Here is a 25,469-nt window from a genome sequence, read left to right as displayed (position 1 = left end):
AAGAAATGCTAACTGTTGGATATTTTATGATCATTTTAACTGAATAAACTCAAAGACATTGGTATTCTCTGAAGTTCAATTAGCAAATAATGGCAGCATTCAAAGATGTCTTTTTCATATTTTAAGGTTCAAATAAAGGTTGCCTGTGAGGACTGAATTCACTAAAGAGACAGTGAATGTCTACTTCCTGTTTGAGTGTGTGCCAAGAACAGATGTTTTTAGACTTGTAATAGTATGCTCAATGCTAACTTTTTTTTCAGAATTACTTACAGTTAGAGTATTCTGTGTAGAATGTCTAAGTGATTGCACCAGATTAACTTTGTGGTGGTGTGAAGGACCATTACATATAACTGAAAATATCTAACTCACCGTTTTCAGAAGTAGTTGCAGGTTAGATCAGCTATATTGACATAATTGCCACCAATGTCTCATGTATAATATGGTTACTGCAGACAATCACTAGTTTTACATGGGAGCAATTGCTTTCTCTTAGAGGGGATTAGCTCAACTTGGTGTGCAGAAATGTATATGCCACATCACACCAGTTGCTAAGATAATGCAAGCACAAATAAGAGTTACTGTTCAAACAGAACATTAATCTGTGATAATGATAAACATGTCTGCTTGGGTGCCTGAAGCAATTTCTGCACTAAGCTGTAGTTGGATAAGGGCAAAAATATATGTCTTTATAATAAGTCTGGCTGTTTGCCTTTTGCTGTTATTTGTACTGAGCCAACCTCAGTATTCTCTCATTTTCAGCTACAAGACAGTAGTACCAAAAAGGGAGAAACAATCAGGAAGATTCAAATCTTTAAATAGATATGGTAGTAGTTCAAGTGAAATAGTATATAGCCACAGGGCTTGATTTCAGAAGTAATATATACTAAAGCATATGATTTTTTCTGGTTTTTTTTTTTTCTGAGGTGTTATAAAACTCAAGTAGTCAGACACAGGCAGCTATAATTAGTCCACAGATAAAACAGTTCAAAAGTAGAACTCTATAGTTTTATCACTTTTCCACAATATGAATAAATCTGACCTCACCTTTGGTTTCACCATTTTCACGAGTATGGCATGAAATTTGAGTTTTTGTCTCTTTATAATAAAGAAACATCCAAATTTAATGTAAGCATCTTTTAAAGATTTTTGTGTTTAAATTTGATTAAATTTAGATACTTAAAGCTGGACATTTAATCTTGTAACTGTAACCCAAAATATTTACAGCAGTAACATTATACATTCAATTATGTCTATACTTATTACTAGTTCAAATCACTAAATAAATATCTCACTGAGATCATTAATTGGTTCTAAGTATTCTTAGAAAAGAAACTAAGAAGCTTTATGTGCTTTTAGAATGCAGTGTAAGTCTTTTAACTTCTAAGAGATAAACAGCTCAGACACAGTCTTGAAGTATGCCCTCACTTAATCACTCTCAGTTGTGTCAAGGGGACTATTCGGATAGTTTGAATAGAATCTCATTCTCCAGTAACTACAGTTCTTTTTCTTCTTTTCTTTTTTTCCTTTTTCCCTGAAAGCATTTTGTTCTTGAAGAAGACGCTGCTATCATTTTCAGAACCAACTCAGTTTGCAATTAAATAGCTGGAATTGTTGAGCTGACGGAGATTGATAAAGCCCTTATACAAAAGCCTACATTTCTTGCACTTCTGAGCTTGATTAGTACATAATTCTGTCTCTCGTGCATTTAATTTGAATGCTCTACTAAAACACAGTCATACTTACAATTCTCACATATCTTTGCCAGCACTGTGAGGAGAATTTTCTCTCCTCCATCAGTGAAGTTATAGTTTACCTTTGTGGTCTAGATCATTCATTCCTCTCCTTCAGATCCTTGACTTAACTCATTCTACTGCCTTTATCTGGATTTCCTTTGCCTTGCTGCAGCATAGTTCCACACACTAAACTGAAATATTGAGGATACTCACTGCCAAGTGATTTGCTACTCTTGATAGAATCCCAGGACTATTTTACTATTATTAGACTTCCCTGCTAAGCATAAACTTCTTAGATTTTAACTTCTGCCTTGCCTATTAATAAAAAAAATATGGATCTATATATATATCTGCATTCTATTCTAGATTCTATATAAATATAGACACTACAAGCAAAAAATATGATAATAGATTTCCTTGTATCACCTCTTTAAAATGTTATTTTGTTTATTTTATAAATTAATGTGGAAATACAAAAGTGAATACTAAAGATGAAGAAAGTGTTGCAATAGATATAACTTTTGGAACTTTAATGTATAAAATTGGAAAATGATTAACATTTTAATGCCTTGTACATCATATAATCTTACAATTCAGCAATTTTAGTGTAAAAATAATTTGAGGCAATTCAAAACTCATGAGAGTAAAAAGATAAAGATGAAACTCCTATACTTCACATTTTGTCAGTAATTTCCCTAAAACATTGTTTGGTATAACTGGTTAACTGTCAATTAAATTGCACCTTCTTACACAGTGCAGAGCATTAGAATGAGTGTGTTCAGACATTGGTCCGTATTATATAAAGGTCAACTAAAAAGAAAAATATAATCAAGTAATGTGACTTATACATTTAACTGCTAAGACTTGGCAAATAACTTTTCTGGATCCTGTATCTGTCAGAATTGTTACCTTTAACAAAATTTTCTGCAACATATTCAATTTACAACTGAAGTGCTGATGTTACCTCTGTACTTCAAAAAGTATTTTTGATGTCGGAATTCAAATACTTATTGTTTTAGTACCATTATATTCTAACAGATTTCTTTGAATGTAGAGTTTTGTTTTTGACTATGATCTCTTTCTCCTTCATTGTCTTTTTCTGTATGATGATAGGGAAGAAAATAAACCTGAAACCTTATGAACCTTCATTTCCCCTGGTGATGGAGAGGTTAGTTTTTTAAACAAAGAAAACTGTCACAATCTGCAAATACTTCACACGAATCTCTGTACATACCATAAGCATATATGGGGGCTAAGGTAGTCAGAAAAAAAATGTATCAGTAGGTCTCCAGAGTCAGCCTGTCATTGTTTGCTAAAAATTAAAAGTGGTACTAGACTAAGAAGCATACTCATCTGAATGAAAATTGTATGGTTCTAATTCAATAGAAATGAGTATATAAGAGTATACATCCAGTGTTATGGGAAAATGAAGTGCAATTTATAATCCTGAGTAGGATATATGCTATTAAAAGGTTCACTTCTGGTTACACTGTCAAATCGGCAGTGAATTTTATTCATGGAAAAACAGCAACTGGATCAGACTGTAAGAGATCAATATTACATTATATTCTTAGTACACATATTATAGTTTAGGTTAGCATGTGTGAGCTCTGCTTTTCTAAAACATTTTCATGAAGGTGTGCTGGTCCAGATATCACAGTAATTTTAAAATCATAGAATCCTATTGACTGCTGCATGGAAAATGAATTTAAAATTGGTTTTAAATCTGTGCTGTCAGAGTCTTAATTAAAATGTTTACATGGATCACACTAGATCATATACAGTTGTGAATAATGGTTCAAAGGACTAATATACAACACAACACTCAATATTATGAAGAAATTATATTAAAATAAAGGAATAGTTTTGCTTATTTTCCAGAAAGATACAGTTTTTCTTATGATAATTAACACAGATATGATACATTAAAGACAAATTCTATGCATTTAACTATACAAACAAGATAAGACAGCATACTACATATAATTCTGTGTCTATGTCATATTTCCTTTCTTGCTTTGTTGTTGCTGTTTATTTGTTTGTTTGCAGGACAGATTAAATTATCTTTCATTTTAAGAATGGGAATATTTGGATTTCCTTGCTTATAAAAAACATACTCTCCAGAAATTTGAATATAAAGATATTAAATCCATTAGTATTTTTTTAGCTGATACAGTTATGTGCTAGGAATAAATATAATATTGCACTATTTACATACTACTAAGGGATTTTATATTTTGGAAAATACAGATATGTATATAGGACTCTACTTTTTTATATGTAATGTATTTTCTTTCCTCAGTTATGTTTAACATGTTTATACATCTGAAATGCAAAAGCATAATAATTAAGATTTAATTTGGTTTTCATAATACACAAGGCCATAAAAAATAGTTTTTCTATTAAATGAACAAGTGTTGCTCTTTCAAAGTTGTTCCCCTCGAAATTCTAGACCACTTAGATACTGGTGAATAGACTCTAGAGTAAATGCTCTCTTGTTACATAACTGTTTCTTTCAGATTTGGAAGTTCAAGGTTACCAGGATGCTAAATGATGCTTTTGAAAGAGAGGATATAAAAAGATTTTGTCTACGTTCCTGTCACATTTTTCCTTACTTCTTTTTGTATTCAGGTATATTCTAATGTCACATGTAGAAACAAAGTAAGTGGTAAATCAGACCTTCCAAGCTACTTGAAAAAAATCTAATTTTACTTCATTAATGACAATGAAAGATAGATAATGCACAGTGTGCCCAAACAATGTTTATACTGATGTATATGGAGACACACAAGTACACTTAGGGAGCATGTGGAGTATATGGAGAGTGCATCTACACATATGCATGTGTGTTACTAGGGCTGTCTGAGGAAAACCTACTATAAAAAGCTCAAATGTATGTCACGCAACAGCAGATGTGAAGGAGAGAATCTCAGTTTTCTTTTGTGGTGTGAATTGCTCTTTTGTATTAATACATGGCAAGACTTTCAGAGGTTGCGGACAAGCAGTTGTGTCAATTACATGCATGGCCCAAATGACCCATCTTAATTTGGGAGACTTTGTATAAGATTTCCTGCACTAATTTTTTCTGGCAGTATAGTTGCAGAGCACTCTACTTCTGAAAAAAAAAGAACAAAAAAGAATGTAAGACAAAGAATCTTGATTCTCATCCATAACCCCCAAAAGCCAACTGCACAACGTGTCCATTACTTTCTTTTGACCTTGTTATTTCCAAAGTAGAACACGAGGCACTGTGGACTGCAATGCTTCATAATTAATTTCAGGTGAAATTTGAAAAATAGAACTTTCTGTTTTTATATGTCCACCATGAAACTAAGGCAAAATGCTAATAACTATTTGACAATTTGTAATATTTTCCTTAAGTTTTTCCTTTTAAACTTCCTTTTTGAATACCGTTTCACCCTCTTATGTGAGGTTGTTAATTCAGCAAAGCGTGGGAAATTTTGCAACACTGTGGAACAGCTATAAGCTGGAAGGATTCACATAAAAAAATAATAAATCAAATGCGTATTTCTCTGTTGGTTTTGTCCATTGAAAAACTCCTTTGAAAATAATCTAAGACCTGATTCTTAAATCTAAGTTTTGAATGTATTTCTTTTTATTGCATTACAAAGCGATTGTTTCCATTTACAGCTCTGGCATCTCAGGAGGAGCTCTGCTAGGCTGAGGTTTAGGACACCGTGGCTGCGTTACACACTGACAGCATGGGATCTGCAGATGCGCAGAAACCTTGGGAATCAAACAGCTTTTCTTCTCCTACATGTGATTTTAGGAATTCATATGGAGAAATGTGGATCCTTACAAAAATGAGGAAGAACTTCTTTATTGTGAGAATGACAGAACCCTGGCACAGGCTGCCCAGAGAGGCGGTGGAGTCTTCTAGGTATATTCAAGACCTGTTCGGACTTCTACCCATGCAACTCACTGTAGGGAGCTTCTTTGGCAGGGGACTCGATAATTTCCAGAGGTCCCTTCCAACCCCTACAGTTCTGTGATTCTGTGATTCCTGTTTTATTGTTGCTGTTTTCCTCTTGCCTTTGAACAAGTCCAGAAATCGAAACGCTCAATGAAAACAAAAGAAACAGCTCCAACTGTCCCAGCACCTGGGACAGCTCCAAGTGCAGCACCCACCCAGCGCATCCATCCCGGGCTTTTTTGCCTTGTCAACTATCCCCCTCTAGCGCCCAGCCGGCCGCATGTGACCCGCGGGCTGCGAGCCGAGGGGGCGCCTCTCCTCCCTCCATCCCTCCCCTCGCAGAGACGCGCCGCGCACCTCGCGCCCGCACTCCCCTCGGAGGGCGGCTGAGGAGGGGCCGCCGCCGCCGCCCAAACGTTCTCCCCCCCGCACCGCTCCCCGCGCGCTCCCGGCCGCACGTTTGGCCGGCGAGGCCGCCCGTGCCCGAGCGCCCCGGGCGCGGGGCCGCGCCGCCCTCCCGGCGGACCGGCACCCGCCGGGCTGGGGCCGCGCCGGTACCAAAAGCCGCGGCCGGGAGCGCGACACGCAGATCGGGAGCGAGCGGCGGAGATCGCAGTAGAGGAAGAGAGAGGCAGAGACAGAGCGGGGCGAGAGGCGGCGGCGCCGGGGATGCCGCCCCGCAAGTTTTGTTGATGCCGCGGAGAGCGTGAGGAGGAGCCCGGCCCCGCTCCCCGCTCCCCGCTGCCCGTCCCCGCCTGCAGCCGAGCAGCCCGGCGGCGGGGCAGGACCCTCCTCCGCTATGGGATACTGAAGCTCCTCGGCGCTGCCTCCGGCCGGGGATGCGGCGCGGACGGCGGAGGAGGCTGCCGGAGCTGCCGGCGGAGCCTGTGCGGGGCTGAAGGGCCGCCCAGGAGCGGGGCTCAGCCCCAAGTTGCCGAAGCTCTCCCGCTCGTCGGCGCCGCCGCCCCTCGCGGCTGTGCGGCGCGGGGCTCCCGCACCCCTCGCCGCCTTCCCGCTCTCCCTCCTGGCCGCCGCCGTGCCCCGGGACGCCGCCGGTGGATGCGCCCGCCCCGGCCCGGGCAGCCCCCGGCGGCAGCGCAGGCGGCGCGGCGCGCCCCGGAGCCCGGCGGGGCCGCGGGCGGCGGGCGGGGGTCGAGCCGCGGCGTTCCCCGGCGGCCCGAAGGAGGACGCGGGGCGCTCGGCGGGCCCCAGCCATGGGGTGCTGCGAGGCGCGGGGGCTGCTCTGGAGATTCGGCCTCTTCCTCCCCCTGCTGACGGCGCGCCCCGCGGCCGGCGGACACGGCGCCTCCAACCAAGGTGGGTGAGGGCGGCCGCGGGGAGGACGCAACTTTCCGGGATCCTCAGCCGGCGGTGGGGGGGCTTGTCCGGCGGCATCCGCCCCGGGAAAGTTGGGCGCGGCTGAGAGGGCAGCACGGAGCTGAGCGGGGCCGCGGCTCCGCGCTGCCCTCCGGAGCGGCCGAACTTGCAGCGGACTGAAAGTTGTCCCCGCTGAGCGGCATCCCTCTATGTGAAATGGGACTGCTAAGGGATAGCTGGCTCGTGCCGAGCGGGCTTTAGGATGCGCCGCGCGCGGATAGAGACACTTAACCCTTAACACCTGGTTTGGCTGATCGAAAAAATCCTTGTTTAGAGTCTTAGTCACAGGTGCGTGCTCTTCAGGTCCGGCTGAAGGCGGCTGTTGAATTGCTTAGGCTCTAATGTACATACTGAAGCAGTATACCTCTGGGTTGGAAAGATAATCACCCCACTTAGAGAAATAAAAATTAAAATGCACGGCACACTCAGTTGGCATCAAATGTTGATAGGAAGAACTGGAAAAAAAATGGCACTGATTGTGAAACATTGTGTTCCACGTTATTGAACATCTGGATAGAGCAAGGCATTTCCATAACTGTTTATTTATTATAGAACTCTCTACTTAGTTGTGGAGGATGTATCTTTTCCTACGTTCAGAGAGTCTTTCCTACTTTTTTATTATTTTTTTCAGTTTGCTTTTATGCAATTTACCAGTCCCAACTGGGGGTCTTATTGAGATGTGAGTGTGAGTGAACAGCAGCTCTAAATGCTGCTTCTAGCATTTCCAGCAGAAATTATGTTACCTATTACTGTTGAATGATGTGCTGAGTATGACTGAGATGGGAAGTAATGAGCAGTCAGCTTTTTACTTGTGGAGTACTACCGAATTTGTAGTTCATTTATTTTCACACTTTGTTTTTACATTCTTTTTCTCAGTGTTCATTATACGTACACGGATAACAGTAAAAGAGAGAATAAAACACCAGGAAAACAGGAAGATGTGATAGTTCAGGCACAAAACCCTTCAGCACTCAGAGTCAGATATAGTAGGGACATTCCTTTACCTCTTCTACACTGAATGTAATGGATAATTTCAGTCTGTAAACAGTTAACATATAGTCATATTAATGCTCTATTGCTTTTTGTCCTTACTCATGTTTTAGAAGACGTCAGATTCTCATGGAAAGCAGTGCAATACAGTTCTTCCTTTATGTCACTCACATTAGTGCATACCACATTAACATAAGACCTAACAAGACGCAGGAATGCTCTCTAGAAGGATCCACGTTTGCTAGAGAATAATTAAGAGATTCTACATATTATTGAATTAAGTAGTGCAAGTTGGGTTAGGACATTTTAATGTAAATTGCTAAATCTGTATTTGATATCCCTGGGATTAAATTAGTAATAATTTTGAAAAGTAGTTAAAAGGGGGAAAATGGTTGCCAAGGCACTTTAGCCCAAATTAAAGTCTGTTGAGTTTGGAGTGGATTTTTTGATGTTGACATAACTTTTCCCAACAAGTTCACATATTGAGGCAGTGGCTGCACAGAGTACTGATAAACTTCTTAACTTCTGAATAACTTCTCTTTTTGCTCTTTGTTTTGAAACCTCTAATGCTGAGAGAGATCTCTTGTCTTTGGTTTTGCCATTTTACCATAGAAGTCAAATAATTAGTCTAACTCAACCGAACGCGTGAACTGAAAATTTACTATATTTTCACCCATTTAAAAATGCTAACAATAAATATCAACTTTTAATGACGATTTTCTCTGAAACCTGAAATTGAATAAAAGAAAATTAGTTCAATGAAGCAGTTTCACATTATGTAAATACTTGCATGGAAAAGTTTTAAATGCCAATTACTAATGTTTAGAATCCCAGCTGTGAAGGCTATGAAGAATATATTGAAAATTTGGGCTGTTAATAAAAAATAAAATCTTTTACTTTCATAAGGTGATATTTCAGACTATGTGTCTTGGAAACATGCTTGCATTAATTTGTTTTAGGTTTTCACTAATAGTTATAGTCATTACAACTTATCTTAGCTTTACTATCTAAAATGTTTGGCCTTCTATTTTGTATTTGCAAGCATACCGGCACTAATGCAAACTTGCAAAGATTTTGCTTGGTTTGTTTGACGGGGAAAAAACGTGGAAGGGGAATAAGCTTATTAATCCAATCTGGTATACAGAAAGCACTTCCTCTTGATTCTTAATGATCTATTTTCTGTTACTACAGAGGGATTTTCAGAGAATTAATGCACTCCAGTCTCATAAATAACCATATTGGAGTTTATCTTTTTGTTTGTTTTCTGCGAACAGAAAGATATCTGTTTTGATATAGTTCCAAGACTCTCAGGTTGTCTTTCTTCAACCAGTAAATCAATTCATGGTGTCTCACAGTATCTGTAGCAAGGCAGACAGAAACAATACTATTGACAGAGAAGTGAGCTTACATCATTCATCTTAATGGAGTGGTAAGTTCAAAAAACAAATAATGACCATGCCAAGAGCTAGATTTTACTGTTAAGAAAAATTCTTTACGTAAGCAAGGCCATGGAGCTGCGTAGGAAGCTGCCTGTGTCACTGCAGTCTGAAACTGAACTGCGGGAAACAAAAACATCAATTAATAGTGTAGGTTGAGTGCATGCATGTTCATCTGAATTTTGATTGTGTGAGTTTTGTGCAGGATTTCAGCCTGAGTTGTTGGTTGGTTTGGCTGTTAGAGTCAACTACTCTCAGACCTAAAGTTACAAATAAGAGCATCTGAAATGTGATCTTTGTGTAAAACATGAGCTTGTTAAGATAGAGATAGCTTTGTTTAATAGTAGGATGGTATCCTTTGATAAGCATGCGTGAAAGTTTTCACATACTTGGTAAGCAGAAAGAATTTTTATATACCGGTTTCTTGCAAACTATAGTTGCTATTATCTGTCACCAAACAGTTGATTTCTGAAGTAAACTACAGAGCTTGCAGGCTTCATCATGTCTACCAGTGAACTGTAAAAGGAAGTTATATGCTTTTTCAGTTACCGGCTGTCACTATATCTTGCTAGGTTATGCAAGTTACGTTTCTTATGCTTCCTTCTAAAAGGTATACATATTCATTTCCTCCAGCAAAAAAAAAAAAAAAAAAAAGAAAAAAAAGTTCTAAGTTAAGGAATAATGTCAAGCATCAATTCCAAAATTCATGTAGCATCTATTTTCACAGTGATTATCTGTGATGTAAATTGGGTAGCTCAAGGTATGTAATAGAACCTTGTGATTCACATATTAAAATCTGAGACAGATTACTAGTGACCTTGAGTTCTTCATCAGTTCAAAGACGTTGGCTTGTATTTATTCATATATTTATTTTATGTAAGAACAATCTATCACAGAGAAGTACTCTTTTTGAATACAGCACTCAGAATTTTCCTGTGGTATTAAAGAAACCAGGACTTAGTGTAGAGGCTGAACTTTTCTCTGAATGACACTGGTGCTGATATTTTGCTGCTAGAGAATATCTCATTCTTTGAGAAATGTAGGTGTTGTGAAGTAGGCTGTGCTGCTGCCTGCATTGTACTCATTGTGGCAGATTCTGCTGTTCAGTTGTCCAGCTGGTACACTTTGTGAGCATTTACATAATTAGACAAAAACAAAATGCTATTGCAGTAAAAGTTTAATTCTCTTTTAAGCATGTAGGGAAAACACAAAGCTTACCTCAGTCTATTCAGATATTTTAAAAAAAATTTTCTACCCTTTTGGTTTTTCAGTGATAAGGATGACTATGGAACCTCTACAGATGTAAATATGCATGGAATAACTTTTTTACCCAAAAGTCTAGATTTGAATGCCATAAATATCTGAGATATCTGAGATGGACAGATTTGAAGTTAATGCTTCATGATATATTTGTGGTTTTGTATTTAGCAGTATTAACTGCTGTTTGAATATTTTGTTATTGTGGGGAGGTTAGAATGATTGGTATGGAAATAAAGGTAAAAAAATTGTATAGCTCAACAATCTGCAATTAAGATCTCATGTTCTTCTGTAATTCTGTTCTTTAATTCTCATGTAATTTGGGGTGTGAAAACACCTCAGAGGATCTGAAATATTTCCAGAGTTACACAGTTTGGCCCTTTTAAGAGAGGATGCTAAATGATGGAAGAAATTATGGAAATACAAGCTGAAGAGAACAGCTGACAGTTAGCAAGGAGTGTTTTCTCCATCTCTTATGATTTATTCAGAGAGATCAGTGTTTTCAGTTTCAGTGGGTGTCAAGCTTGTGTTAGGAAACAAACCAGTGCAGTTCCTAGAAACCAGTCTAAAGCTAGCATGGAGATGGTGACTGTCCTGCATATGCCTCCTTTAAGTTTTAAAACCCTTTCCAAAGGATCTGCTGCTGGCTGCTCTCTATCTGGTCTTAAAAACTGGATTAGTCGTACTTTAGGTTTGATTTAGAATGACCATTCCTATCTTCCTGTGAATTTAACAGTCAGTGCACCAACATAAAACTTTATCTTTGGCAAATCAAACAGTTCACAAATGAAAGAAGGAAGGAGGCTGCAAGACAGTCAGCCATATTCCTATGTAAAACTCCTCCAGGGTTTCCAGATGCGTATTTTAGATAAATAATTAGGTATAAACTCTGAGGTTCCTCCTGGGAATCTGATGTTAGACTTCTCAACTGTGAATTTTAGGGAAGTCAGTTGAGTAGATGGTTTGTCAATCAGATGTACAGTACTTTAATATTCAATTTGTTAGCTATGTTTTGTAAAATTAAAAGCCTAATTTGATTACAGTCTCCTTTAACTAATCACCTATACTTAGAAACTGATATGCACATGCAGTATGGGAAGCATTGTATTATTCTTGGATTCAAATATAGCACAATTAGGATATTTCCTTATTTTAGCTGCATGTGTAAAATGGAACATCTCCATTAGGATCACTGGGTTTCTCTGCCTTGAATGAGATGAAGAAGAGGCTGGCCTTTCGTATGTCATGCCCATTAATGCTGAAATCCATGACACAGAGGTAGAAAGGTGAACAGTATAGAAACAGATAAGTAGGGAAAGAAATTATTTATCTGAAATCTGTTCTGCTGTTAGGAAACCATGTATCACGCAAAAGAGGTCAAAGAAAGGTATCCGCTATGAACAGTGCATCTTCAGAAACCATTTTTGAACTTGTAAATGATACATCAGTCTTCACAGTGTAGTGTTAGGGACCGAGAACTACTAGTGAAAAGAACATTTCACTTCCATAATAAAAATATTAATTTTTTTTGCAGGATTTCTTTGTCTGCATTGGTCTACACAAATTAACTTGACTCTATGAAAAAGCAATTCTTCAGATTATTTTTCTTAGATTGCTTTTTAATTTTTGAATGACTCTTTCTCATAGTTTTTCCTTTAGTGACCTTACTTCGTGACAACTTCTTAAAATTCTGAACTTTTCTAGAAATGTTTGTTTCTATTTTTTGAATAGAGTTGTGTGGCATTTTAGCAGCCTGAACACCTATGTTTTGTTTAATATACTTAATTTCTAAATATTCTTTTTCATTTCAATATTTATTCCTCAAAGGAATCATCAGTCTATCTTCTGATGTAATAATGCTGGAATATTTTCAGACAGTACTCTACAAAAGCCTCTAAAATTTAACACTGAAATTATCTTCAGTTCACTCATTTGTTTTCTAACCTCTCTAGATAATTTTCCACTCTACCCTTTATTCCAACAGTACTTATGGTAGTTCCAGTGATGCTTTCATTATCGCTGTTGTGAGACATTTTTTGGTGTATGTATGTCTGTAGGTAGATTTGTACTTTTCCATGTCTACAAATAAGTCAGTTTAAAATTAAGGCATTAAGGAGAACTCACTTCAATTAATGCAGCACCCATTTGTTATGCAAGTACTACTTCTAATCTGTTAGAGAACACAGCTTTGAGGCCAAAGCTGGCTTTAAATCAAGAGTCTATTTTATGTGGGTATCTGAAGCTTGCTCATCAGTTATGGTAAAAAAATATTTTCCTAGTCAGAAGGAAAATTTTACTGAATTGTCTCAATCACACAACATAGAATATCAGTATGTTAGCATTTCCAACACTTAATAAGATCTTTGGATTTGGACTAAATTCTATAATCCTGCAAGGAAACATAAAAATACTAAGTATTGTGATGATATTGACGATTTAATCATCAGAGGTTTATTATTTTCAATCAGTGCAGGTATTTTTATTACGCTTTAGATGCTTTTACATATAATAATGAAATACCACTCATGCAATCAGTGCACAGGTGTTTTTCCTCCCAGTTGGTGATACCATACAGTTTCCTTCTTTTTAAACAGTTGTTTCATAGTACCTGAAATTTTAAGCTAGCAGATACCATAGCTTCATGCAGTTCTTTTGATCTAATTGCATTCTAAATACATAAAGCCCCAACAATTGTCACTGTTTTTAAGGTAATAGGGTCTCTTATCTTTAAATTGAGACCAGACTAAAAAAAGACTGAGCTATTGCTGCTGTTTCTTTTGACAGCCTAGTTGAGTCAGCTTTGTAAAATATCTTTAAACATATTTTATGAGCAAATCATATCTAGATTAAAAATAAAATTTCCTTTCTGTAGAATGTTCTAAGGATTTTGAAAGCATTTTGTCTCTAGGTATAAAAAGGCAAAATTCACATTTATCAATTCTGAAATCTTGATTCAAAGTCAAAGAAATGTTTCATTTTTAGAAAATGATGATAACAATGTAGAATACACTGTATGAACATCAAGCACAGGCTTGAAACTGGGTAAATCAAAGCTAAGGCTCTTTAGGTTTGTATGTTACCTTGTTACCCGAAAACCTGTGAAGAATAGTATATTTTAAAAATTGTTTTAATCTGTCCCAAGGTCTTCAACATTTTCTCCCTAACTCTCACACTCCCCCAATAAATATTTCCATCCCAGAAAGAAGGACAGACACTTTCCTCACTGTGTTCGGAAGTTCTGTGTTACTGTGATTTTTATGCAAAGGAGCCAAACTGAAATTTTGATGAAAAATTAAATACTGATCTTGCTTTGTATTCTGTAACAGAGAAGACTGCTTCGTATGCTCACCTGGTCACGAGCTGCCATAGTAATGTACGACCAGTACTGCTCTCTTCATATGAGCTCATTTTGCTACCTGGCCCCAAACAGTCCCAGCATCAGAAACATAGAAAAGGTTTTCTTCTTCTCTCCTTTCACCCTCTTTCTCTGTCCAGCAGCCTCTCCCACTGTCTCCCTTGTACAAGTGCACACAGTTACCATGACTTCTAAACTGAATCTGGATCTGATGAACTTGAAGTGTGCCTTCACTGTCACCAGCAGATTATAGTGGGCTCGCTAATTACATGAGTCAAAAAACACGCGTTAAGGTTTCTCACTAGAAATGTTACGTAATATATTCTGATAATATTTAGCAAGCTCCTTAATTCCCTAATCACAGTGCTTGATATTTGTACCCATTTCAGCTTTCATGGTTACTTTAAAATCTTTGATTAGAAACAGCATTTCTTGAACAACACATATTCAGTCAAGTAATGGTTTTGTGTTTGTACTTTTGACATCTAACTATTAAAATTACATCTGTTTTCCAGTTCTCGCTTTTCCCTGCTTCTTCCATCTCATGGCTTCTTCACTTCGGTAAAGTAAGAGAAGTAAGAAAATAAAAATATAATTGATTATTAGCAGGTATATCTAATTTTCATTTAGTCAGAAAACCAGGCTATACAGTGTGCTGGTTAACTTTGTTTAATAAAAGATTCCTTAATAAAAATGATTGGCCTGTGTTTAGGTAGATTTATTAGAAGCCGATAGGGTTTTTTTTCCCCCTTAAGAGAAGTGGTTTTATTTATTCTGAGTTGACTGAATTCCAGACAGTCTTTGAAGGCGTCTGCTGTTTGCTGACAGGTTCACCAAGAAGACTAATACCAGATTTATAATGACTAGAGGCACACCTGCTCCTCATGGGTCAGTGCTGCTCTTCATAGGTAATACTTACGTGAAAAGTACTAATATGACCAAAGCAGTCCAGAATGTTTTAATATGCAGATATATTAACTGCATTTGTGTTGCAGCTTTCCTTCAGTGAAATTATAGAAGATTAAGCTTAGAATAAAATCTCAGCTGTGTCGGTTCTATGCAAAAAGATGGGCAGTAGCATCATTTGTAACAAGCTCCTGTGAAGGTACATACACAGAATGAGGACATAGCAAAAGGTATATTTACTGGGAGTTCCATGGTCTCAATCCACTTAATGGCTTCTGCACCTAGGACAAAAGGGGAAAAGTCACATATAGCAAACACTATAACTGATGCATGTAATGAGTGATTTTCTTGGCTAGGGACCCTTGGTTAGAGTGTACTTGCTGCTGCAATTTCCATTTTCTGGCTGCTGGATACTTCTTGGTTTAAAATAAAGGAATAAAAGAGTGAATTAGAAAGCATTCTGTGCAGTAGCATTTAAATCTTGGTACAAGTGATTAACTCTCTGAAATATTCCAAACCAGTTTTCCCAATGCATTCCAACTGCTGGTTTAAAATAAAATTCTATAGAAAAGTTTTGGCTAAAAATGAAAGGAGATGTAGTCATTCTTTCTGTAGTGTTTCCACTCTGGTTTGTTTATATCGCTGAAGCTGTTAAGTGCTTACATGCCAGAATGATACAGTAGGAATAACCACTAGGAGGATTATGTTAGTTTTAATCATTCAGTTTAGTGAACTTTGGTTCTTGGAGGAGCTTTTTATTTAGATAAATATGAGTACTGTTAATACTTAGAAATGAAGGAACATGCAAACTTAAAATTAAATTGTAGTCAGATGCATTGAAAAACTAATTGCTACTGAGACAACAGTCAGAATGTTTTTCCTCTCAATTTGGTATATGATAAAAACATCATTAAATTAATTATTTCCAGATCAAGAATTAAAATGAAGGTAAAAGGCCTTGTTCCCTAATTTAAGAAGTATACTGAAACATCTGTGCTGTGGTTTAACCTGGCAGGTGGCTGAGCACCACACAGTGGTTTGCTCACCACCCTCTTCCCAGTGGGATGGAGTAGAGAATTGAAAAAAACAAAGTAGAACTCATGATTTGAGATAAAACTATTTAGTAAGGTAAAAAAGGAAAAGTAAAATAGTCATAATTCTATGAAGACATATAAAAATATGTAAGTGTATGTAACAAGTGATGCACAAGTAACTGTGTGCCACTGTTAATGCCATATTAATGGTTACTTTTGATGAAGATGAGCATAGCCGTTTTCTATAGGCTAAAATCTAATCTAAAGTTAAAGGGTGTCTTGTTTAGTAAAGAAAATTAAATGCTAATGGCTGAAATGAGTCAACATTTCTTGCTGCTGTTGTCCCTGTGCAAACATTATACTACATGCAGAGTTGTTTTTCCAGTATTTGATCTCTTCAAAACTATTTTTTCCCCAATATACCTGTCAGCCACAGAACTAAGAAAAATTAAAGGCCCAAACTTTTTTCTTAGGTGACCAGTTTTTGACACCCACTGCACGTTCTAAGGAATCAGTTTTTCACATGCTCTCAAAAAAGATACTGTTGACGACTCTGAGAGCTATCTTTCACTGAAGTTTAGATTTCTTGTGTTAAATTGAGTATCAGGAAGATGTGATACTTTCATTGATCAAATGTACACCTTGTGTTATGTGATACGCTCAGGATCCGACAGACAAATGGTGGTAGAATTAGAAATGACACCTTGGCTTTCAGTGTACGGTTCAGCTAAATTCATAGTATTTTTTTTTCTTCTTGTACATAACTAAGTTGTTCTTTGCTTGAAACATTTTGATCCTATATAAAAAATATATCAAAACTCATCTTTTCAAAATGCTGAATATAAATGAAGTGAACATGTACCACAAATTAAAGATTTTAGACTTTCTTGCTGTGTTGTGTCTCTTAACAGTCTTCCTGAAGGCAGAGACTCAGTCTCACAGCAAAGGCTTTGTCCAATTGGCCCATGTTTGACTCAGTCTCAGGGTCCAGCTATCTATCTTTGATGTAGACTGTGAGTCATAGTGACTTCTTCTGTGCTGGCTTTTCCTAACTTTTAAATGTGGGAATTGCTAATTCCATTAATGAAAAAATATAATTATTATGAATTTCCTTTCCGACCACAACTTTTACATTTTCAGAAGATCTTGATTCTCCTCCTCTTCACAGATCATTCACATAGAATGCTGGTTTATTAAGGCTGATGGATTAATCCTCTACTAAATGATCTGAATTAGGGCAAGAGAGATTCCATTTTACACAACATAGATGTAAGTCAGGAAGGCATGCACTTTTCCAATAAACTATGTTAAGTAACGAAGGAATTTTGAAGAAAAATACTTTCATTCAGAGGTTACACAGCAGGGTTGTCCTCACTAGGTTGCAAAAGAGCTCCAATGACTATGACCTCCTATTTTTTAGCTCCTTATAACTTTACTTGTTCTTTTCTTTCTATCTTTCTTAACCTTATTCTTCTAGATGTTTTGTGTCCCACAGTTTCCCTTTATTTCATTGTTCCATTCCTCACTTTACTGCACTGACCTGGGGTGTTTGTCTTTCTGAGATTCGTCGGGATAAGAATACTGCTAAAAACTTGCTGCACTTACTGATTTGGCAACCACAAGATACAAAGAGAGAATCTCTTACACACCATCTCTATCTTAGGCTGGAATATGCTTGTTTGCTCTGTGGTAACAGTATCAGCGCATTCAAATCAGTATGTAGAGTCTGTTAAGCTTGGAACACACTAGGAATAAATATGTTTTGGCAGTGCCAAAATTTCAACATAATATAATGAACAAGTTCAGCTTGGGTAAATGTGAACTTATAGCAAAGGACATCAGCGAACTGCTATCAAGATACTCCAAATGACAGAAATGCTAGTGTTCATTAATTAAAAATGCAAATATATTTTCCCATATCTTGCTCTTGGAAATATTTGAACAGCTTTATTTGAAGTTTTTTTCAGAAATGCATTTCAAACATAGAATTCGACATAGTCCATTTCAGACTGAATATTTTAATTTGAATATTTAATTTGAATTTAAAAGGTAAAAGCAAAACCAAGAAAATATATATTTTAAAATGTTACTTAGGTAACCTGAGCTGTAGCCATAGTTATAATGGAAATCACACTCACAGCTAGTTTTCTGCTTCTTTGCTTTCTCATGAGATACTGGTTTATGCGGGTATATATCAAAAGTTATAATAATGTTTAGCCTGTCCATAATCATCTTCCTTACTAATTTAGTAAAAGGTAGTTTTAAGTTATGTCTTTCATTAGTGAATTTCTCTCCTATTAGGGAAAATTAGCAAATTATTTTTAATAGCAATAAGATGATAGATTTATCTTGTATTGGAGAGATGTGCCTCAAGAAATAAAAGCTGATTGAAATTGGTGACACAGAGGGACATTTTGAAAATAGAAAAAAGTCAGTAATAGATTAGACTTGATTGGATGTTGACATTTAGAACTACACGCAGAGAATATTAAAATTTACTGACAAGTCTTCTTCCTGATTTGAATTTCTACTACTGTTCTTTTTTTCAGATGTATCAAGGTACATACATTATAAAAGTTAATGGACAAATGATGATATAATTACCATATAGTTCATAGAATCATAGAATCTTGTTGGAAGGGCCCTTATGAGTCATCTAGTCTAACTCCTCTGCAATGAAAAAGTCCACGTACATGTACGGCTAGATTAGGGTACTCAAAGCCCCTTCCAGTCTGAACTTCAATGTCTCCAAGTATGAGGTTTCTATCGCCTGTCTGGCAACCCGTTCCAATGCCTCACCATCCTTACTGCAATTTTTTTTTTTAATAATATCCAGTCCAAATCTTCTCTTGTCTTATAGTCTGAAACCATTTCCCCTTGTTCTGTCAAAGCAAACCTTGTAAAAGAGTCTGTCCTCTTCCTTCTTACACCACCTGCACAGCTTTAGATATTGAAAAGCTGCTATCAGGCCTCCTTGGAGCCTTCTCCAGGCTGAACGACTCCAGTTCTTGCAGCCCTTCCTTGTAGGAGAGGGGTTCCATCCCTTGGATCATTTTTTGGCTCTTCTCTGAATGTGCTTTAACAGGTTCACATCTCTCCTGTACTGAGGAATCCACATCTGGACAAAATATTCCAGGTGAGGTCTCACCAGTACCAGCAATGTCCGTGACTGCATTAGGCAGGTATTGGTAGGTGAAGAGAGGTGATCCTTCCCCTCTCTGCACTGGTGAGGCTGCACCTAGAATGCTGAGTCCGGTTCTGTGCTCTTCACTACAAGAAAGAATCAAGTGAAGGACCATGGAGAAGATGGAGGGGCTGGACTCTCTTGCAAGGAATGCTGAGAGAGCTGTGATGGTTCACCATGGAGTGGAGGAGGCTCAGGAAAGATTTTGATGTGTATAAATGCTTTCAGAGAGAGCGCATAGAGAACAGAATCAGTCACTTGGTGGTGGTGCTCAGTGCCAGGACAAGGGACAAAGGGCACAACATGGGACACAGAAGGTGCACTTTTTAAAAAGCACTAGCATAGGCTGCACAGAGATTGCGAGGTCTCCTTCTAGGAGATCTTCGTGTGCTGCCCTGTCAGGCCCTTGGATGAACCCTAGGAGGGCTTGCTTGAACAAGGTACTCTGAAGGTCTGTTCTAACCTCAAGCATTTTGCAATATTTTCAAAGCAGAAAATAAACCAAAACCATACTAGATGTCCATTTACAAATGAGAATGATTGGAGTAAGTTATCTGGAACTGCATTCGGTCAGCATATACTTAATTTTATTTACACTGTAGTTCAAAAGTGCAATGTTTGCTTTGTATAAAAGGGATAAAGGAAAATGGTGAAACCTGATTTGCTGCATCTCAGAGCTCAGGTCTAAGTACCAGACATTTACTAGACATTATGTGATGTGAATGGTACCAATATCAAAGTGTATAAAAGCTGTAGTAGAGGCCAGGAGTGGAAGAGAAAGTTAGAGGAACAGATGTAATTCTACTGCTTATTGTAGTTAAGTGGATGTTTATTTGTTTTTTTCTTCCCCTTTCTGTTTTTGGAATTTATTTTGCTTTTGTAATGCTAAAAAAAGGTTGAAATTAATACTGAAGTGTAGTGAAGTGTTCTGATATGTTGTATAATGAGAAACCTCTTTGCAGGATGACAAGTTTGTGTGTCTTGCTCATGTTCTCAGAGTAAAAGCAATTGCTACCACCTGAGATGAGAATTTTCTACCTCTCCAGATCAGATGGGACTGCCAAAGCAGTTTGTGGTTGGAGATTTTTTTACTTAACTGTAGCATGTAATATTAGGAAAAAATTCTTCTCAGAAAGGGTGGTGAGGTATTGGAATGGGCTGTCCAGGCAGGTTGTGGAGTCACCATCCTGGAGATGCTCAAGAATAATGCACGTGGCACTGAGTGACATGGTTAGTGCACATAGTGGGGACGGGTTGATGATTGAATGAGATAATCTTAGTTGTCTTTTCCAAACTTTATGGTTCTATATACTTTAAACTCTAAAAAAAATAAGTATAATAATAATAATGATAAGTTAAGGGCGTGCTTAATAAAGAGCTGTGCAAAGAAATGTGGTTGTTTTTTTCTTTTTATTTTTTTATTTTATTTTTTGCATTAATATATTTTAATAATTAGCTGTGTGAATGCTTGACTCTTTCACGTAAGGGATTATTTCTTTTCTGATATCCAGTGATTTCATGTCTGAATGAGATATGATTACTCCAAATTCAGTGAATGCATTGCCCAAATGACCTGATTCCTTGAACTACCTGGTACTAGTTGAAGCTGATGTCATAGTTATTCAGAAAAAAATTGCTTTCAGTGTTTGAGCTTCAGCGTTACTACCATCCATATGGAACACGTTGAAAGGTTTTTGATCTGATATAAACTAAGAGAAATCTACAGAAAGTGTTTAAGTCACTGTCCTGTTATTAAATATGTAAGAATAAAGTAATATTACTGTTGGTGAGCTTAATGGAAGTAGCGTTCTCTAAGCAAAGGTAAACATATTTATGTAATTGTAAGGATGATTTTCATTTGCAGACTACTGTAAGGAACCTGCTTTAGCAGGGAGCTGGACTTTAGAGATTCCTTCCAACTAAAGCTCCTGAAATAGCAGCAGGCTATCTTTTTTTTTTTTTTTTCCAAAATTTGAGATGGAGCAGTACATTTCTGAAAAGGAAGAAGAGAAGAATATAGGAAGGAGGAAGAGAAGATTAAAAATCAAGTTCTTCTGACTCTATCTTACATTAGTATTCCAATTTACAAAATTTTGCGTTTAGTTTTGGAGGAAAAATAATTACATGTTCAATAATTTGTCTTCTCTAGGCGTAAGTGCATTGATTTGTAGATTCCAAGTAAGTTCTAGGTGTTTTTAAAAGCATGTTATTAAAGAAAATAAAAGGTTTTATTCCAGTATAGGATGGGGAAGAAATGTCATGAACTTGAGTTCATTGATTCAATTTTTATTGCTACAGTTCATAAAATTCAGTTTTACTGACTATTAGTCCATAATGTGGGTTATGTCCTTTGGAGACTTATGTTAAAGATATATGGAGTAATTCGGAAAGATCTATGTTGTAGCTTAATGGAGGAAGTTCAGGAATTGTTTAAGTGCTTGTGACTGTGTTCCAAAAGGATGTGGGGCAAGAAGAGTTGCCAGCAGCCTTGAAGTTAGGGAAGGAAACCAACACTAAAGAGTCTTTTTATCCTTTAGGAACTGGGACAATTTCCTTGGAGTTGAGGAAAAAGAGTTGCTGTAACATTACTAGCATTGAAAGCCAGTTTGTTTTTGTTTGTTTGTTTGTTATTTGTTTTTTGTTTAGTTGTTCTTGACAGAGAAAATAGTAAAAAATAATGCTTTTTTTAGCTGATAATTTGCTCTGTCAAATAATAGTGTAATTCTTCTCTTTGTTGTTGTCAAAGGTTTGCAGGACAGTTTGACCCGGTACCATGACAATTGAGGCAGGGGACCCACTAGCCCACACCCCGGGGAAGGGGAAGGGGGAAAGGGAAAAAAGGAGATTGGAGATGGGCCTAGGAACAAAACAGTGGCAAGGATCTGAGGAGGAAAGCTGACTTACTAAATAAGATATCAGAAAGCAAAATAACACAATATAATACAATGTAATCGGAATTGAGGCCAATGAATCAAATAAAATGAGCAAGAGAGAGTGTCCGATAAACCGAAGGCCTTACGCTAACGCTGAAGGCGGACGGCAGCGAGCACCCACTGCTGAGTCCATCCCAAAGGAAAGAGGGTGTCCCGTGACCGCAGACAGTTTTTATCTTTCCCTCTGAGCGTAAACACGTAAGAACGCAAAGCATCGCAAAGTCCTCTGGGGAATGGAGTTCTTCTTCTCTTCTGAGACAGGTAGACCCAGAACTATTGATGATCCATGGAGCTGGAGCATTAACTCTTTAACTCCAAATGCACTGCATGATGTTATGATGTTGAATACCGGTACCAAAAATCATAAATCCATAACAGTTGTAATTTTCAAGGAAATAAATAGGATACATTACTTCTAGAGCAACTTGTGTGTGTCTGTGTGTGCATGTGTGTGCATATATAGCTCCTCAAGGATTGTCTTACTATTTCTATTTGATGTCCTTCGTTTTTTTATTTTGTAAGATACAAAGAGTAATTTCTTCTCTCCCTATAACTCCCTACAAAGTGTTCCAGCCTTCAGTTGTGATCACGATGCCTCTTCCATGAAAAAGCCCTATTAGATCAAACCTACTTCAAGCAAGGACATTACTTACACATTATGTAAGATATGTCTCATGAATAGTTTTTGAGAAATTGAGTAGAAATTGCACAGTTATGAACTTTCTGTCTCAAATCATGCCTCTTATGTACATCCTCACCTCTTCTGCTCTCTATTTAAAGCAGCTAAAATGCTTTTACAACTTGTTTCAGTTTTCTAACTTAGATTTATTTCTGGCATTTATACAATAAAATGTACACAATATGGTAGAATAGTCACTATTTACACAGTGTTGTCACACAAATAGTAATATAATAATACCTTAGCTATAAAAACACAAATTATATTTCATTACTTTTGTAGTTTCAAAATACTTTTCTGTCTGTATAGTTCTGAATTAAGCCTGGAAAACATACTGCATTCTCAAAGTCAAATTGAATGAAATTATGCTCAAATTCAGCTGTAATTTTACCTTAATGCATTATAATTCAGATGTCAGGTTTTTTCTTCCCTAATTTGATTCCTCTTGGCTATTAGGATCACTCAGTACTTACTCTGTTTTATTGCACTTAGATGAAATAAATTAAGCTGTACAGCAATATAAAAGATAATATTCATTGTTATAAATTTGGCGTTTACATGAATGAAACATCTTAAATTCCCCCTTCATCTGTTTTAAATTAAGTATGAGATTTAAATCACTTGTTCTGATTGAGAGCAAGCACAGGAAATGAAGAGACTGTGGACAATCAAAAAAGCATACTGAGATTCTCATCAGAGCATTCATTATTGTTGGCGGGAAACAACGTTAAACAATAATTGGTTGCATTCATGTAGAGGGTAGAAAAATCTAACCACAAGACAGTATTTATTCATAGTCTGAGAATGACTTTGAACAGGTGAAAAAGGGAAAGCAACTTGAAGAGTATTTTCGAATTGCTCAGATAATGTGGTAGCTAGACAAGAAAGGCCTTAGATAAATGTAGGTTTATGAAATATGTGTAATAAGTCTGTATTCAGTTGTAGGTATTATCTCCATTTGCCTTTTTTCTTTTTTTAAACTGGGCTTCTGAATGTATTTTTAATTTTCATCTGTCATTGTTTTGGCTGGGATAATTTTCTTCATAGAAGCTTGTATCATACTGTGTTTTGGATTTTTGATGAAAATAGTGTTGATAAAGCATCTAAGTCTTAGCTGTTGCAGAGCAGTGCTTACAGAGAGCTGAGGGTTCTCCTGCTCCTTGCCTGTCCTGCCAGCCAGGAGCTGGCGGTACAGTGTGAGCTGGGAAGGGATGCAGCCCAGATTCCCTTTCCAAAGGGAAAAGAAAGAGTGAGGAAGAAAGGGATGTTTGGAGTGATGGTGTTTGTCTTCCCAAGAAACTGCTGTGTGTACTGAGCCTTGCTTTCTTTGGAGTGGCTGTATACCAGCTGGCCCATGGGAAAAAACAAATACATGCTTTGCTTGTAAACATGTCTTTTGCTTTACCTAGTAAACTCTTTTTGTCTCAGCCCATGAGTACTTGCACTTTTACCTTCTTGATACTCTCCTTCATCTCAGCTGGGGAGAGCGAGCAAGGAACTGTGCGGTGCTGAGCTGCCTGCTAGAGTTAAACCACAACATCATCCTAACACCCTTCCTTTGAACACTAATTCTCTCCATCTCATTCCTTATTTAATCCTTGTTATAATCTCACTCATCTTTAATACAGGTAGAGAAAAAAACCATTTGACCAGAAATAATTCTTAGATTCAACTGATTAAATTAAGCAGTGTATTAAATCTACTGAGGATACTACATTTACTTCAGAAATACTCTATCATTATTGAAAATGAAAGCTTGTTTCTTGCAGATAATCATTTATCATACAGTCTGAAATAGGAATGATGACAGTTTAGTTGTCTTAGTTTTATTATGCGCTGTAAATTGCTGTATTTTTAAAGACTGATTTAGAATTTTGGAAAAATCAGATATTGATTATATATTTTGGAATTTAGGTACAATTCTGATGGCAGTTCATTTTAATGAGTGCAAATATGTGCAAAACCTATTAGCTGCCTCCTCTTTCCAACTTGTACATTATTTCTAATGTACATTTGTCTTTTAATGTAGTCAATGTTTGTCATCTTCCCACACAGCCCAGCTATCCATTAGCACCTTTCAGTGCATTTCCTACTTGTAAGATAGTCTCCAATCCACATTTCCCTACAACCCCAGTTCTTCCGTTAATTATTTTTTTGCTTCTCATTGTAACTAATTCTTAGTTTTCTTTTTGACCATGCCTTCCAATTGAAACATTTATCTTCAGGCTAGCTATTTTCCCCTCAGATAACTCAGTGTATATTTGGACCCTCTTAAGCTCTACCACCATCTCCGTAAGACTGTATGTCCTTTTAGCCACATCAGTTCATGTAATGCTCCTGATGAATTCATTGTTTGGCTGCTGTAGTCCATTCTCTGCTTTGTAGACTTCGTTAATCTTTTGGTCCTTAATCACTTTCATCAAAATGCTGTTCCTCTAGTACTCCCCTTTAATCAGGGGGAAATCACTCAAATTTGCTCACTGTGCCTTTGGGTAAAAGTACCTGTCCTTCATAAACTCACCTTCAATATTTAGTTTCAGGTTCTGTCTGCCACAGACAACTATTTCCCATCTTTCCCCGGTACTTGTTCCTTTATAGCTTGTTGGCTATTTGCATCTTTTGCAGATAACACTATACTCCATTTCTCCATC

At 37.4% G+C, this 25,469-nt stretch overlaps 1 protein-coding gene across 2 annotated transcripts in view; it reads left to right on the top strand.

The window, feature by feature from the left end:
* Positions 1–6,881: 6,881 nt before the first annotated feature.
* Positions 6,882–25,469, top strand: part of EPHA6 (EPH receptor A6) — a 472,327-nt gene continuing 453,739 nt past the window's right edge. For both annotated transcript variants that reach the window (XM_065741888.1, XM_065741887.1), the window contains exon 1: positions 6,882–6,984. In XM_065741888.1, coding sequence (XP_065597960.1) covers positions 6,882–6,984 — 103 coding nt within the window. The remainder of the gene's footprint in view (positions 6,985–25,469) is intronic.

This window comes from Cyrtonyx montezumae, unplaced genomic scaffold (assembly GCF_038088225.1).
Source record: "Cyrtonyx montezumae isolate F1298 unplaced genomic scaffold, pur_monq_1.0 scaffold_3, whole genome shotgun sequence".
NCBI lineage: Eukaryota > Metazoa > Chordata > Aves > Galliformes > Odontophoridae > Cyrtonyx > Cyrtonyx montezumae.
This window is presented reverse-complemented; position numbering and strand designations above follow the sequence as displayed.